This window comes from Salmo salar, chromosome 12, assembly GCF_965601325.2.
Source record: "Salmo salar chromosome 12, fSalSal1, whole genome shotgun sequence".
In the NCBI taxonomy this organism is placed as follows: Eukaryota; Metazoa; Chordata; class Actinopteri; order Salmoniformes; family Salmonidae; genus Salmo; species Salmo salar.
In genome coordinates this window covers 44806231-44822233 of record NC_138302.1, presented here as the reverse complement: position 1 = coordinate 44822233, position 16003 = coordinate 44806231, and the positions used below count along the sequence as shown (strand labels likewise).

At 40.7% G+C, this 16003-nt stretch overlaps 1 protein-coding gene across 1 annotated transcript; it reads left to right on the top strand.

The window, feature by feature from the left end:
• Positions 1-10793: 10793 nt before the first annotated feature.
• On the top strand, positions 10794-15220 carry pck1 (phosphoenolpyruvate carboxykinase 1 (soluble)). Its single transcript, NM_001140449.1, has 8 exons — positions 10794-10869; positions 11344-11606; positions 11995-12179; positions 12431-12634; positions 12820-13007; positions 13193-13580; positions 13720-13947; positions 14092-15220. Exons 2-8 carry the CDS (start codon positions 11383-11385, stop codon positions 14550-14552), a joined length of 1878 nt encoding a protein of 625 aa, NP_001133921.1. The 5' UTR covers positions 10794-10869; positions 11344-11382; the 3' UTR covers positions 14553-15220.
• The last annotated feature ends 783 nt before the right edge of the window (positions 15221-16003 follow it).

Here is a 16003-nt window from a genome sequence, read left to right as displayed (position 1 = left end):
GTCTGTTTCTGATCATTTGAGCAGACACATGCACATTTGTGGCCTGCTGGAGGTCATTTTGCAGGGCTCTGGCAGTGCTCCTCCTGCTCCTCCTTGCACAAAGGCGGAGGTAGCGGTCCTGCTGCTGGGTTGTTGCCCTCCTACGGCCTCCTCCACGTCTCCTGATGTACTGGCCTGTCTCCTGGTAGCGCCTCCATGCTCTGGACACTACGCTGACAGACACAGCAAACCTTCTTGCCACAGCTCGCATTGATGTGCCATCCTGGATGAGCTGCACTACCTGAGCCACTTGTGTGGGTTGTAGACTCCGTCTCATGCTACCACTAAAGTGAAAGCACCGCCAGTATTCAAAAGTGACCAAAACATCAGCCAGGAAGCATAGGAACTGAGAAGTGGTCTGTGGTTACCACCTGCACAACCACTCCTTTATTGGGGGTGTCTTGCTAATTGCCTATAATTTCCACCTGTTGTCTATTCCATTTGCACAACAGCATGTGAAATTTATTGTCAATCAGTGTTGCTTCCTAAGTGGACAGTTTGATTTCACAGAAGTGTGATTGACTTGGAGTTACATTGTGTTGTTTAAGTGTTCCCTTTATTTTTTTGAGCAGTATATATATATTTTAAAAATCATGTATCTTATTTTCCATAAAAATAGCTATTCATATTTGTAGTAATGTAGTCAATTTATGCAAAGGATTTTTACCTCTCGCCATTAACAAAATTACATTATGGCAAGCAATTATTATATTAGCAAACAATTATTGTGAATCATCCTATATTGTCCCTAACATCTTTTACTCCCTCAAAACAGTTGTGGGATACACACTCAACCCCTTTCCCCCACAACAACCATAGACTCAGATTCTCAACTGCTGCACCATCCCAGGGCCCTACGAATGCATATACAGTTGCAGCTGTATGAGAAGGCCTGTAAAAACGGTGCAAAAACAAATGGGCAGAAATGGGGAGATTTGATTAACCATTGTCACGTCCTAGATGATGGAGATCAGATATACCCCCTTCCCCTGAAACACCCACAACATGGTCCCCCGTATTGGCCATATTCCCAAGCATCTCCGTGCAGTCAGACCTTTGATTTTGTGCCACCAGGGCCACAATAATATGCCCCCTCTCTGAATGTCTGAGTGTGACGCCCTCCCTATCTGCATTTGAAAGTTGGCTCACCAATAGGATATTATTTCAGAACCAATATTCTTAAAAACAAAGTGTTTTTATACAATGTCCCGATTATTCCATATATAATGGTCCCGTGTGACTCAGTTGGTAGAGCATTGTGTTTGCAATGCCAGGGTTGTGGGTTCGATTCCCACGGGGGACCAGTGGGGGGGAAAGAAGAAAAAAATGTATGCATTCACTACTGTAAGTTGCTCTGGATAAGAGTGTCTGCTAAATGTAAAAAATGTAATATGTCTGGAGAAAAATTATGCTTATAAATTAAGGACCATGACAAGAACCTGCCAATGAAAAGCAGAGTTTCATTGGAACTTTGTCTGTCACACCCTGATCTGTTTCTCCTGTCCTTGTGCTTGTCTCCACCCCCCTCCAGGTGTCACCCATCTTTCCCACTTATCCCCTGGGTATTTATACCTGTTTTCTGTCTTGTTTTCTAAGTCAACCAGCAGTTTTCTCTGAGCTCCTGTTTTTCCCAGTCTCTTTTTCTCTTCCTCCTGGTTTTGACCCTTGCCTGTCCTGAGTCCGCCTACCTGACCACTCTGCCTGCCCCTGACCTCGAGCCTGCCTGCCGCCCTGTACCGTTTTGGACTCTGCCCTGGCTATGAACGCTTGCCTGTCCCCGACCTTCATTTTGTTTATCCCTTGGATTATAATAAATACCAGAACTCAAACCATCTGCCTCCTGTGTCTGCATCTGGGTCTCGCCTTGTGTCGTAATATTGTCAATATTATAATTGCAAACCAACATGAGGTTGAGGCCACCAAAAGTAAAGACATGATGAGGAATAAAGTTCCACATAGAAGTGGGTCTTCTTAGGAATTGTTTTATCCAATTAATCTTAAAAGTATTATTTAAGGTTGTAAACTCCAGAAAATTCAGCCAACCATACTCATAAGTGTTCATTTCAACAGTTTTCCTAATGTAATGGGTACGGTTTCTCCACATAATGTTGAAAGCATCTGTTCTCTCTTTGATAATTTTATCATCGAGATATAAAGAAATAGCGGCATATGTTAGTCTAGAGATACCTTCAGCCTCGGTTATTAGGACTCTTCCCTTTTAAAGATTAACTTAACTTCCAGTGTTGTGAGAGCGGCTTTCTCAATGCTACGTCATACCGGCTGAATTTCTGCCTGCTTGAACAGCAATATCTCAGATGCACATTAACACATGAATTGACCCATGAAATCGATAGAACATTGCTCAGAGATGCACAAAAACAATAACATTCAAAATGGGTGACTCTTTACTTTAAGTATTAAAAGTAAAAGTATAAAAAAATTCAAATTACTTATATTAAGCAAACCAGACAGCACCATTTGTATTTTTTTTTTTCTCAATTTACGGATAGCCAGGGGCACACGCCAACACTCAGACATCATTTGTGTGTTTAGTGAGTCCATCAGATCAGAGGAAGTACAAATGACCAGGGATGTTCTCATGATAAGTCTGTGAATTGGACTATTTTCCTGTCCTGCTAAGCATTCAAAACGTAATGACTACTTTTGGGTGTACATTATTTTCTTAAGGAATGTAGTAAATTATCAGTTGTAAAAAATATAAATAGTTGTAACGTCCGTTGTTGGAATGAGACTAAGGCGCAGCGTGGATTGGGTTCATCATACTTTAATATCAATGGTGAACCAGCAAAAACCAAAACAAGAAGCAACACAACGAACTAACAGTTTCGCAGGCTTCTCACAGCAATGCAAAAACAACTTCCCACACCAGACAGGTGGAAAAAAGGGCTACCTAAATATGGCTCCCAATCAGCGACAACGATGTACAGCTGTCCCTGACTGAGAGCCATACCAGGCCAAAACACAGAAATACAAAACATAGATAGGGAACATAGAATGCCCACCCCATCTCACGCCCTGGCCAAACCAAAATAGAGACATAAATAGGAACCCGTAAGGCCAGGGCGTGACAATAGTAAAGTAAAGATACCCCACAAAAAATGACTGAAGTAATACTTAAAAGTATTTTACTTAAGTACTTCACACCACTGACTCCTAAACAACACCATTGTTTGAAACTGTTAGTAACAGATTCTAGTTTTGGGAACAGGAATCTGTATTGAGATCAAATGTTTCATCAATGAGAAAATGTGCAGAATGTCGGCCAAAATCCATCTCGCTCCATCTTCTCCCACTGCGGGCCAGTGGGCTTCTCTCATCACATATTTGGTGGTGAGAGGAAATGCCAACCGGATGCTTCAGATGTCTATATCCGGTGAAACATGTAGCTCATTGTTCTTTCTGTGATTGTGTCTTTCAGGAGTTCTACCTGAAGCTTCATGAAGACTTTTTTACTTTTTATTTGACTTTTATCAGGCATCATGGGCAATTAAACATAAAATGATGTAGTTTAAAGAGAGAGTTTTACTTTTGACAATTGAAATTACTTAGGCTATTTGAAAATAGTAGAATATTATATTCACGCTATCGTAACGGCTTGCATGTAACGTTCACATGTTGCACACTATCAACCTTCATCATTAACTTTCCACACCATCAATCATCACAATACAACACTTTCATGTATGTTTCCCTTACATATTTGTAAATATAGAGAAGTAATATTATTAGTATCCCAGGCTTTTAAGACTAAGACTGAACTTGGCATAACCAGAGGTGATGGTTTTGTGAGTTGCAAAGCCCAGACCTACGTCATCGTTGACACTTGACACTTTGACTCCAGCCTTCTATCAAAGGGCATGTTTGCTGTTTGAGGTGCACTTCCATGACGTGCATGCTCAATACCTCACTTCTGTCCAGTTACACAAACCCAAACTCTCAGGTCAAAAAAAACGTGTTTTAATAGCAAAACACCCTCAAGGTGTTTTTTAACCTGTGGAACAAAGAGATAATAGACACAGAGATTCTCAGAGAACAGTTAATGTTTACTGCTGCGCTTCAAATTCAAACCCATATACTTATCCTCGTGGATATCTTTACTTTGCAGAGTCCGTAAAGTTCTTCAACCATAAACTTTAGGAGGAAAATAATTTACTGAGATGATATGGATAACATGTACTTTATGTAATAAACAAGAAACTAAAAGCACTGCATTGAATACTATTGGACGTTCCTCTGCCACGTTTGTTCTTGTTGTAATGACAGCGAAGTTTATGATAGGTGAGAGAAAAAGCTAGATTTTTTATGTGAATTTAGAATCGGTTTGTAAAGAGATGATCAAACAGTCAAGACATTATTTGTTTATATATGATATATATATGTTATATTGTAGGCCTATTTGATGTACACCGTACACAGTATTGCTAGTGTGGTTGTGTATGGGTCGCTCTTAATTTTAAGCAAAAAAGTGTCATTTTTGGTCATGTTACAATCCACAGTCTAAATTTGACTTGGGTTAAAAATGTTGACACCTAAAAAGAAGAAAACTATGCATCCAGCACACAAACAATACATAATCAGTAGTTGTTGAGCAAATAGTCATGAAACCCATCCGGTTAACTTATTATCAGCTGTTAATGTTCTGTAACATCTGTAACACAGTAACAAGGATGTGTAAGGTTTATCCCTTTCCGAATGATAACAATAGGGTTTCTTGTTTTTATTTTCTTGATTGCACGGCATTGTGAGTTTGAAATAAATATGTTGTGTAGGTTTTAATGTCAGATAACTGTTCCTGGAAATCTAACGTCAACATGTACATGTAGTGGAGCAGCTGAGATGAAATTTCTAGAACAATTGTTTGTTTAGTGATAAAATCATCAAATTTGGCAGATGTAGATTTAGATGTCATGAAAAGATTTAGATATCAGGCCATCACAGATTTGGCTCATGGAGGGCGTGGCACCCATTTTACAAAATAAAGGTCGAACAAAATAAATAAAAATGTAATAAAATAAACACTTCCAGGAAGGAGCAGCATTACCCTTGATGCACAGGACTGACCGGAATGACTCCTGGTTAAATTTTCTGATATGGGGAAATGTTTTGATGGTATGTGATGAAGACATTGACACTGCACTAGCTAAAGCATGTGAGCTGCTAGATAACGACACTGATACATTTCACTTAGCACATGCTGCAAATATTGTTCATTTGTAACAGAGTCAGATTGTATCGGATAAACTTACCCACAGCTTTAAATGGCGCAAGTGAATAGTATCCTTTTCAGTGTCCCAACAGGTTAGTACATTATCAAGCAGGGTGGTCATGTGTGTTGGCGAGGCAGAGGGCACGATATCAAGTACTGTAGGGTAACAATGTTGTGAGTGAGGAAGCAATACTGCTAAGCAGCACATTGACACCTGTTGTAGTGGTGTCGTAAAGACCCAGATTAATTCATTTACATCTGTGCCAAATTTGGTACTCATATAAAAAAATATGATGTTTAGCCACCTAAATAATATGACAGACTCATTGTCTTTAATTTTAGAATAAATCAACTTCATTTTCAGAATAGTCATGGGGCATAGTTTTGTCGAGATACTGACTTGGTAGCATTTTGTGATATGTGCAATTTACCTAGTTGACATCAAATCATGGAAATGACTCCAGTACCATAAATGCCAAGAACAATCATCTTTAATCATGATGCAATTGGTGCAGAATAAATGTACAAAATGTCTGTTTACCACTTTTGTTTGTTTTTAATTGTGAACAATTTGATTGATCCACATTAGCTGTACAGGCAACATTTCCCTATTTGATTTATTCCTACCAAAATCATAATTTTTAACAAGAATAGGCCCAACGGCAGGGCACTGATGCAAAAACAGGCACATCTGTGTGAATAGCCTGGGTTATAAAACATACATATTTTTATACTGTACTTGATGTTAAACATAACACTCTCTCAGATATTCACTCAGATAGTTTGCCTACCAATTCCTTTGAAATGATGATGTCAATATAAAATAAATGTATCATCTACTATTCTTAAAACATATATTATCCTAAAAATACATTTTTCAGCTGTTGTCTAGCCTAGTGTATTGTCACGCCCTGACCATAGAGAGCCATTGTTTCTCTAGGGTGAAGTAGGTCAGTGCGTGACTGGGGGGTATTCTAGTTTATTATTTCTATATGGGGTTCTAGGTTACTATTTCTATGTTGGTGATTTGTATGATTCCCAATTAGAGGCAGCTGGTAATCGTTGTCTCTAATTGGGGATCATATTTAATTTGTTCTTAAATTACTTGCCTAAAGGTAAAAAATATATATAATTAACGGCACACATTCACATACGCTGCTGCTACTGTTTATTATCTTTCCTGACTGCCTACACGCTTACAATTTTTTTTGTTATAGAACCAAAAAGGTTTCTATTGCTTGATTCATATATGAAACTCCTAAAAGTTATATTTAGAACCTTTGTATAGGGTTCTTTGATCAGAGCCCTAGAGGTTCTTCTTCACTGAACCAAAATGGTTCCATATAGAACCATGCATGGTGCCATTTATGACATATGGCTATTACTATTAAATAGTCATATTTTGAGCTAAGAATATACACTGAACAAAAACATAAACGCAACATGCAACAATTTTAAAGATTTTACTGTTACAGTTCATTTAAGGAAATCAGTCAATTGAAATAAATTCATTAGTCCCTAATCTATGGATTTCACATGACTGCGAATACAGATATGCATCTGTTGGTCACAGATACCTAAAAGAAAAATAGGGCATCATGCAGTGCGACACATTTCCTTCGCATAGAGTTGATCAGGCTGTTGACTGTGGCCTGTGGAATGTTGTCCCACTCTGTGGCCTGTGGAATGTTATCCCATCGACCAGAGTATCCCAAACATGCTCAATGGGTGACATATCTGGTGAGTATGCAGGTCATAGAAGAACTGGGACATTTTCAGCTTCCAGGAATTGTGTACAGATCCTTGCGACATGGGGCCGTGCATTATCATGCTGAAACGTGAGATGATGGCGGTGGATGAATGGCACAATAATGGGCCTCAGGATTTCGTCACAGTATCTCTGGGCATTCAAATTGACATCAATAAATTGCAATTGTGTTTGTTTTTATGTGTTCTATTTATAGCTTATAACCACTGGTATAGGGTATGTGTGTGCACTGCTGAGGCCCGTTGGAGGCTTGACCACTTTGGCCAATCAGAATGTAGAAAATAAATCTAAATTCACAGTGTGTCTCTGCCTTAATGTTTATAAAACTCCATGGACTAACTCCCTCTAGTACAGTGGAACCCAGAACTATAGTCTATTCAGACCCCTTTAATTTTCCACATTTTGATACTTTACAGCCTTATTCTAAAATGTATTAAATAGTTGATTTCCCTCATCAATCTACAAACAATACCACATAATGACATTTTAGAAATGTTGGCAAAAAAAAAATAACGGAAATATCACATTTACATAGGTATTCAGACCGTTTACTCAGTATTTTGTTGAAACACATTTGGCAACGATTACAGCCTCGAGTCTTCTTGGGTATGACGCTACAAGCTTGGCAGACCTGTATTTGGGGAGTTTCTCCCATTCTTCTCTGCAGATCCTCTCAAGCTCTGTTAGGTTGGATGGGGAACGTCACTGCACAGCTATTTTCAGGTCTCACCAGAGATGTTTGATATGGTTCAAGTCCAGGCTCTGGCTTGGCCACTCAAGGACATTCAGAGATTCGTCCCGAAGCCACTCCTGTGTTGTCTTGGCTGTGTGCTTAGGGTCATTGTCCTGATGGAAGGTGAACCTTCACCCCAGTCTGAGGTCCTGAGTGTTCTGGAGCAGGTTTTCATCAAAGATCTCGCTGTACTTTGCTCCGTTCATCTTTGCCTCAATCCTGACTAGTCTGCCAGTCCCTGCCGCTGGAAAACATCCCCACAGCATGAATCTGCCACCACCATGCTTCACCGTTGGGATGGTGCCAGATTTCCTCTAGATGTGATGCTTAGCAAACAGGCCAAAGAGTTCAATCTTTGTTTCATCAGACCAGAGAATCTTGTTTCTCATGGTCTGAAAGTCCTTTAGATGCCTTTTGGCCAACTCTAAGCGGGCTGTCATGTGCCTTTTATTGAGGAGTGGCTTCCATCTGGCCACTCTACCATAAAGGCCTGATTGGTGGAGTGCTGCAGAGATGGTTGTCCTTCTGGAAGATTCTCCCATCTCCACAGACAAACTCTGGAGCTCTGTCAGAGTGACCATTGGGTTCTTGGTCACCTACCAGACCAAGGCCCTACTCCCCCGATTGCTCAGTTTGGCTGGGCAGCCAGCTTTAGGAAGAGTCTTGGTGGTTCCAAATCTTTTCCATTCTTAAATGGAAGGCCACTATGTTCTTGGAGACCTTCAATGCTGCAGAGAGTTTTTGGTACCCTTCTCCAGATATCAAGTTGTAGAAACATCAAGGATGATCAATCGAAACAGAATGCACCTGAGCACAATTTCAAGTATCATAGCAAAGGGTCTGAATACTTGTGTAAATAAGGTATTTTTGTCTTTTATTTTTAATACATTTGATGAAAATTCTAAAAACCTGTTTTCGCTTTGTCATTTTTGGGTATTGTGTGTAGATTGATGAGGAAAAAAATGTATTTAATCCATTTTATAATAAGGCTGTAACATAACAAAATGTGGAAAAAGTCAAGGGGTATAAATACTTTCAGAATGCACTGTATTTGGAATTTACATTAGGCTATAGCATACAAATAGCTATACCACATAGTTGTAAGCTTATTAGGCTATACTGCAAATTATTGTTACTTGTTCCTTAACTGTCTGAATGTCAGCACTGTCCTTCAGCACCACAACACCATCCCATCCTTTCAGTACCACGACGGGAGCTCCAATTGCTTAAACTGTCATTAAGATCTGTTGCCTACGCCTAATAGTCATACTCATCTCTTAATACTATTATTACAAGTAGAAGATTTGTGCTTTTTTAGTAAAGTTAGATCAAAGCTGAATCAATGTCTCGCAAGATAACATAATGATTAATTTGCATTTTACATAACAGAACCGAAAATAATACCATAGCATTGTCAGCCTATAACATTACTGAATATCTAAATGCATGTCCCCATAAAACTGATTGAGATCAAGCAATTGATTGGCATGGAGATGCAGTTTGGACGTTTCATTGGTAAAACGTGAAGCATTATCATCTAAGATTGACAGTGATGATGGCCTATTTTGAAATTAGGTAGACTATGCCTAACTTGGTGTTTGAGGATATTAAAAATCTAACATTTTCTTTAGTCAATGTGTGTGGGCATAGGCAGAAGTTGCAATTGGAGGATGCCTTTTATGCATGTTCTATAATTCAACGGTCAGTGCAAACTTCGACATCATAAAAAAATGTATTGCGCTCCCTCACCTAAACAAATAGCACTATACCACTGGGCATATCCCATAATAAAAAATAACATTTATTTTGTAAAATGTTGAATTAAGGTAGCCTAACATTTTCTGTTTAGCTAGCTAAGCTAGCAAGTTTACAAACGTGCTCAAATTCTAATAACGTTTCAACTTTAATTACCTACCCTTACCATGGTGAAGTTATTAATTACACTTTGGATGGTGTATCAATACACCCATCAATTCAAAGATACAGGCGTCTTTTCTGAGGAAGGAAACCACTCAGGGACATTTGTGACTTTAAAACAGTTACAGAGTTGAATGGCTGTGGTTCAACAATATTGTAGTTACTCCACAATACTAACCTAAATGACAGAGTGACAAGAAGGAAGCCTGTACAGAATACAAATATTCCAAAACATACATCCTGTTTGCAATAAGGCACTAAAGTGAAACTGCAAAAAATGTGGGAAAGAAATGACCTTTTTGTAATGAATACAAAGCGTTCTGTTTAGGGCAAATCCAGCACATCATGTTAACATGGCTGCATCATGTTATGGGTATGCTTGTCATCGGCAAGACTAGGGCATTTATTAGGATAAAAAGAAAAAGAATAGAGCTAAGCACAGGTGAAATCCTAAAAGAAACCTGGTTCAGTCTGCTTTCCAACAGACAATCTTTCTTATTTTTTAACTCTGCATTGTTGGGAAAGGGCTCGTAAATAAGCATTTCACGGTAAAGTCTACACCTGTTGTATTCGGCGCACGTGAAAAACAATTTTTATTAAATGTTTCATATTTACATCCACAATTATAAGTTACATTTATTTTGACATGTCAAAAATATGCAGAATTTTTAGAACTTCAAGGATCGGCACGTTCCTTTATAGTCTTGCAGTGTCAGCATTTAGATCATTGTCCATCTTTGGCAAACATCCACAATGTGCCAATCGCAAGAGTCAGCCAAAGATCAGCACACCAAATGATGCTCAGAGCAAAACTGTTGAATCACTTGCAATATGGATCAAAGTTCAACTCGAGAGATGCACGGTTGTGTGCAACTATCACTTTGAAAGAACAAGATGCTCAGTTGAATGATTAACTCCCCCAACTACGTATTTTCTTAGGATTAATGATTCACTGAGGACTGTCAAAGAGTTTTCCAAGAGCTGAACATAAGGTATTATAAGTTCATGCAAATAACTTTGAGGACGGGCCACCTTTGGTCATCCCTTCCCCCAAAACATTCCCAAAGTATAAAAAGACAGACTTCTCCTAACAGCCCATCAGGGAACAGCAAGCATCAAAACCTCATCATCAAGACTAAGCTGATGAGGCAAAGCTAACTCCTTCTTTATAACAAAGAAGAAAAGGTACTGCAATATTATACATCATATTTTTTGTAGGATTTCATTATCCTGTTTCCATGCATTTCATTTGTGAAGAGACGTGGTGCAAGGAGATGTTGTCATCTTGTTTTGCTACAAAATAGTTCTATTAGTTTTAGAGGAATATTTTATTAAAATGCAAACACATGTAAAATAAATCATCCACTTATATATTTGTTTATTAATATTATGCAGTCTCTATTCAGGACCATGGGTTCATAATCTACACTCTACTCTGAATACATATGAGGAAATTAAAAATCATACTTCATTGTAACATTATGGAATTGTGATCGTACCATTGAACAGATAAAAATGAATCTTGGACAATATGTTTTCCTGACAAACACTCAATACCAGTATTTTTGTGGTGTGTGGCTTATTTGGCAACTGTACACCAACCAGAAAGGTCAAACTGCCAATTTTTTTGTTCAACATATCCCTTCCTCTCTCCTCTAGTTCTCCAGTGACATCCACTTCCAGCCAACAGAACCAACCATGCCTCCTCAGCTGCAGTCCCAGAACAAGGCAGGCGTCCGGGTTGTCCAGGGGGACCTGGGGGCACTGAGCCCGGCCGTCAAGGAGTTTGTGGAGACTAACATCAACCTGTGTCAGCCCGAATCACTGCACATCTGTGACGGCTCTGAAGAGGAGAACCACACCATCCTGGCCAAACTGGAGGAGCAGGGCATGATCAAGAAGCTGACCAAATATGAGAACTGGTAGGTCACCTCACCATCCAGTTTCAGTGGACAGATGTCATGTTGAGTTGGGGACCCTGAGATATTTGAATGTTTCTGATAACTGTGGTTGTGTAGTGTGCTGGTCTGAGCATGATGAAGAGGCAGACAAAGTTTAAGACCTGTTATAATATTTAATGGATGTTGCAAATGTTGCTCTAGTATTATAATGGCATATGACCACATATATACAAGGATATGTACGATATACTTTGATATTATTTCTAATAACTTATGGGCTGACCACTCCACATATAGTTATAGCTACAGCCTCCATTTCAAACTTTGAAAAAAACAATGTGACAATGGTGAGAGGTGGCCATATTATGAGTCTTGATCCAATGTTCTGTTTTATTCTTCTCTCCTTCAGCTGGCTTGCCCGGACAGACCCCAGAGACGTGGCCCGCGTGGAGAGCAAGACGGTCATCGTGACCCAGGAGCAGAGGGACACGGTTCCGTCTCCACGAGCAGGTGGGATCAGCCAGCTTGGGCGCTGGATGTCTCAGGAGGAGTTGGACAAGGCTATGGACCTGCGCTTCCCAGGCTGCATGAAAGGTAGTCTAAAATCAACTGGGATGTTTTGCTGTATTACTGGTACATTGACACAAAACAATGTTAAGACTGAGAGTAGCATTATCTTCTCTTGTATTTACATGTTAATGGTGTTTATATTTTTGGGAGCATATTTATATGATGACTATCTTTATTTATTTATTTTTACACAATGCTTTACCAGAAGGACATACACTAGCTGCACCTGCACCATGTGTCCTAAAATCACTTCTGTTCACTCCTCTTTATTTTAGGTTGTACTATGTACGTGATCCCCTACAGCATGGGGCCTGTGGGCTCCCCCCTGTCTAAGATCGGAGTGGAGCTGACTGACTCACCTTATGTGGTGGCCAGTATGAGGGTGATGACCCGCATGGGCAAGGCTGTGCTGACCGCATTGGGAAACAGAGACTTTGTGCGCTGCCTTCACTCTGTTGGCTGCCCCCTGCCACTCAAAAGTAAGTCAGGCACAAGGGTATGCTTTCAACATGTATGGAAAACTCTGAAAACTAAGAAACAAATTACATAATTTTTATGTTCAATGCCAGTTATATTTAAATGTAAAATGTACGTAAGCATAAAGTCCTACAATACTACCGTTATCCATTCAAATCTAAGATATCTCTCTCTCTCTTTCTCTCAGAGCCCCTGGTCAATAACTGGCCATGCAACCCTGAGCTCACCCTGATCGCCCACATTCCTGACCGTAGAACAATTGTGTCCTTTGGCAGTGGCTACGGAGGGAACTCCCTGTTGGGAAAGAAATGCTTCGCACTCCGCATTGCCTCCCGCATCGCCATGGAGGAGGGCTGGCTGGCCGAACACATGTTGGTAAGGGCAGAGTAACAATAAACATAACCCAATAGGTGCATAGTGTACCGTGAGAACAGCTGAGGTGCACAAGTACAGCATGGTTTCACTTGATTGTTTTAATTCCACATTGCAAAAAATCTATACATTTGTCAGTTACTTCTGGAATGGAAATGTAAAATGCACTATTCTTTGTTGTTGTTCAGATCCTGGGCATTACTAACCCTGCTGGTCAAAAGAAGTATATTGCAGCTGCGTTCCCCAGTGCCTGTGGCAAAACCAACCTGGCCATGCTCAGTCCCACACTCCCTGGCTGGAAGGTGGAGTGTGTTGGGGACGACATTGCCTGGATGAAGTTCGATGACGAAGGCAACCTGAGAGCCATTAACCCAGAGAACGGCTTCTTTGGCGTGGCACCTGGAACCTCAGCAAAGACCAACCCCAACGCCATGGAAACCATTTGCAAGAACACCGTCTTCACCAATGTGGCCGAGACTAGCGATGGTGGTGTCTACTGGGAGGGCATGGACCAGGAACTCCCTGAGGGAGTCACGGTGACCTCCTGGAAGAACAACCCCTGGACATCCCAGGATGGTAAGTCTCCGCAAGGCTGGTCATCACAAGGCTGGCTGTTCCCCACAAGGCTGGTTCTTCATTAAACACACTACTTGAAACACACTTCCCTTGATTTGTATACTGATGTTTTCTCCACTCTTGTTTTGTCTTCCCATAGGAGAGCCCTGCGCACATCCCAACTCCCGCTTCTGCACTCCAGCTAGTCAGTGTCCCATCATTGACCCCCAGTGGGAGTCCCCTGAGGGCGTCCCAATTGAGGCAATCATCTTTGGGGGACGTAGACCTGAAGGTGTCCCCCTGGTTTACGAGGCCTTTAGCTGGCAACACGGCGTGTTTGTCGGAGCTACCATGAGATCAGAAGCCACAGCTGCCGCAGAGCACAAAGGTAAGTTAAACTCCCGAGTGTAACCTGCTGCATTGATGACTAAAGCAACTTTTAGAAACGTATGTCAAGACGACAGCGGAAATGACATGGAGCTGAATTGAAGAATGATATTTACCAAACTCTCTTCTTCTTCCGATCCACTAGGCAAGTTGATCATGAATGACCCCTTCGCCATGCGGCCCTTCTTCGGCTACAACTTTGGCCGTTACCTGTCCCACTGGCTGAGCATGGCCGGGCGGCCCAAAGCCAAGCTGCCGAAGATCTTTCACGTCAACTGGTTCCGCAAGAGCCAGTCCGGCAGCTTCCTGTGGCCTGGCTTCGGGGACAACATCCGCGTGCTGGAGTGGATGTTCCGCAGGCTGGATGGAGAAGCCGGAGCCATGCCCTCCGCCGTGGGCTACCTGCCCTGCAAGGGCTCCCTGAACCTGGAGGGCCTGGGGGAGAACCAGGTGAACCTGGAGGAGCTGTTTGGTCTGTCTAAGGACTTCTGGCAAAAGGAGGTGGAGGATATCAGGGCCTACTTTGACATCCAGGTCAATGACGATCTTCCCAATGAGGTGGCCAAGCAGCTAGAGTGTCTTGAGCACAGGGTGAGGCAGATGTAGGGAGAGATAGAGACGGAGAGAGATAAAGAGAAATGTGGCACTTCTGAGCCCAAAAGCCCTTAGACCTCCACAGACTAGAGAATAGAGATCATTCTAGAATATTTAACAGAGCTAGTTAGCCATTTTCAAAAGACACTTTAGAAACCTGCTGTGTAGAGAACTTAAATTTTCCTCAAAGTTGTTTTCTAAATCTCTTGTAAAACAGAAATCCTCCACTGTCACATTAGCATATTTACCTAGTTAAAATAGAGGTGAATTACACTTGAAACAGATTAGCGATGAATTTAAGAATATCTGGGAACAGTCTTTGTAGTCCCAATTGATCAGTTGCTCATCTCTGTTTTCAAAGCATATGATGCAGTCCAAACAACTGATGTCTGTGTTATTTAACAATAACTTATTAACGCACAATATCCAAAGCCATATGCTTATATGGTAAATCCATGTTGGTACAGCGGGTTAAAGGTGAACATTGCTGTACCATGGATCCAACCATCTACATGTACTTCACCCCTTCACATCTCAAATGTGTGTAGGTCTTCACTGTTTCTGTTTTGTTATGTCCTAATTTATTTTTGTACTCTATCGTATTGCCTTGTTGTTTCTTTGTTGTAATCTGAAATCTCAAAAGGAAGACAACAATAAACTTTATTTAAACTTTAAATTCACTCATGATTCTTCTGGTTTTTACACGTGGGATTTCTTATGATAGAAGTGGTTGAAGTATGACTGTCTTGCCTGATTTATACGGTGGGATTATATGCATGGTAATGATAACTACAAGCGCATGTACTGAAACAAAACCCTACTGTACCTCACACACAAATCCCCCCAAAAATGAACCATGACCCAAAATCTAATTCTCCTGCCACAAGATAGTAAATTAGAAGTTGATACTGGGTGCATGCTGGGTGGACAACTGAGCAAAAGGACAAGTACATTAGAGTGACTAGTTTGAGAAAGAGACGCCTCACAAGTCCTCAACTGGCAGCTTCATTAAATAGTACCTGAAACATCAGTCTCAACGTCAACAGTGAAGAGGCGACTCCGGGATGCTGTCTGTGTTCTTTTGCCCATCTTAATCTTTTATTTTTATTGGCCAGTCTGAGATATGGCTTTTTCTTTGCAACTCTGCCTAAAAGGCCAGCATCCCAGAGAAGCCTCTTCACAATTGACGCGGAGAGTGGTGTTTTCCAGGTACTATTTAATGAAGCTGCCAGTTGAGGACTTGTGAGGCGTCTGTTTCTCAAACTAGACACTCTAATGTACTCTGTATGTAGATATTGCATGAAAAATCTGCTGTTTCCAGCTACAATAGTCATTTACAACGTTAACAATGTCTACACTGTATTTCTGATCAATTTGATGTTATTTTAATGGACAAAAAAATGCTTTTCTTTCTAAAACAAGGACATTTCTAAGTGACCCCAAACTTTTGAACGTAGTGTATA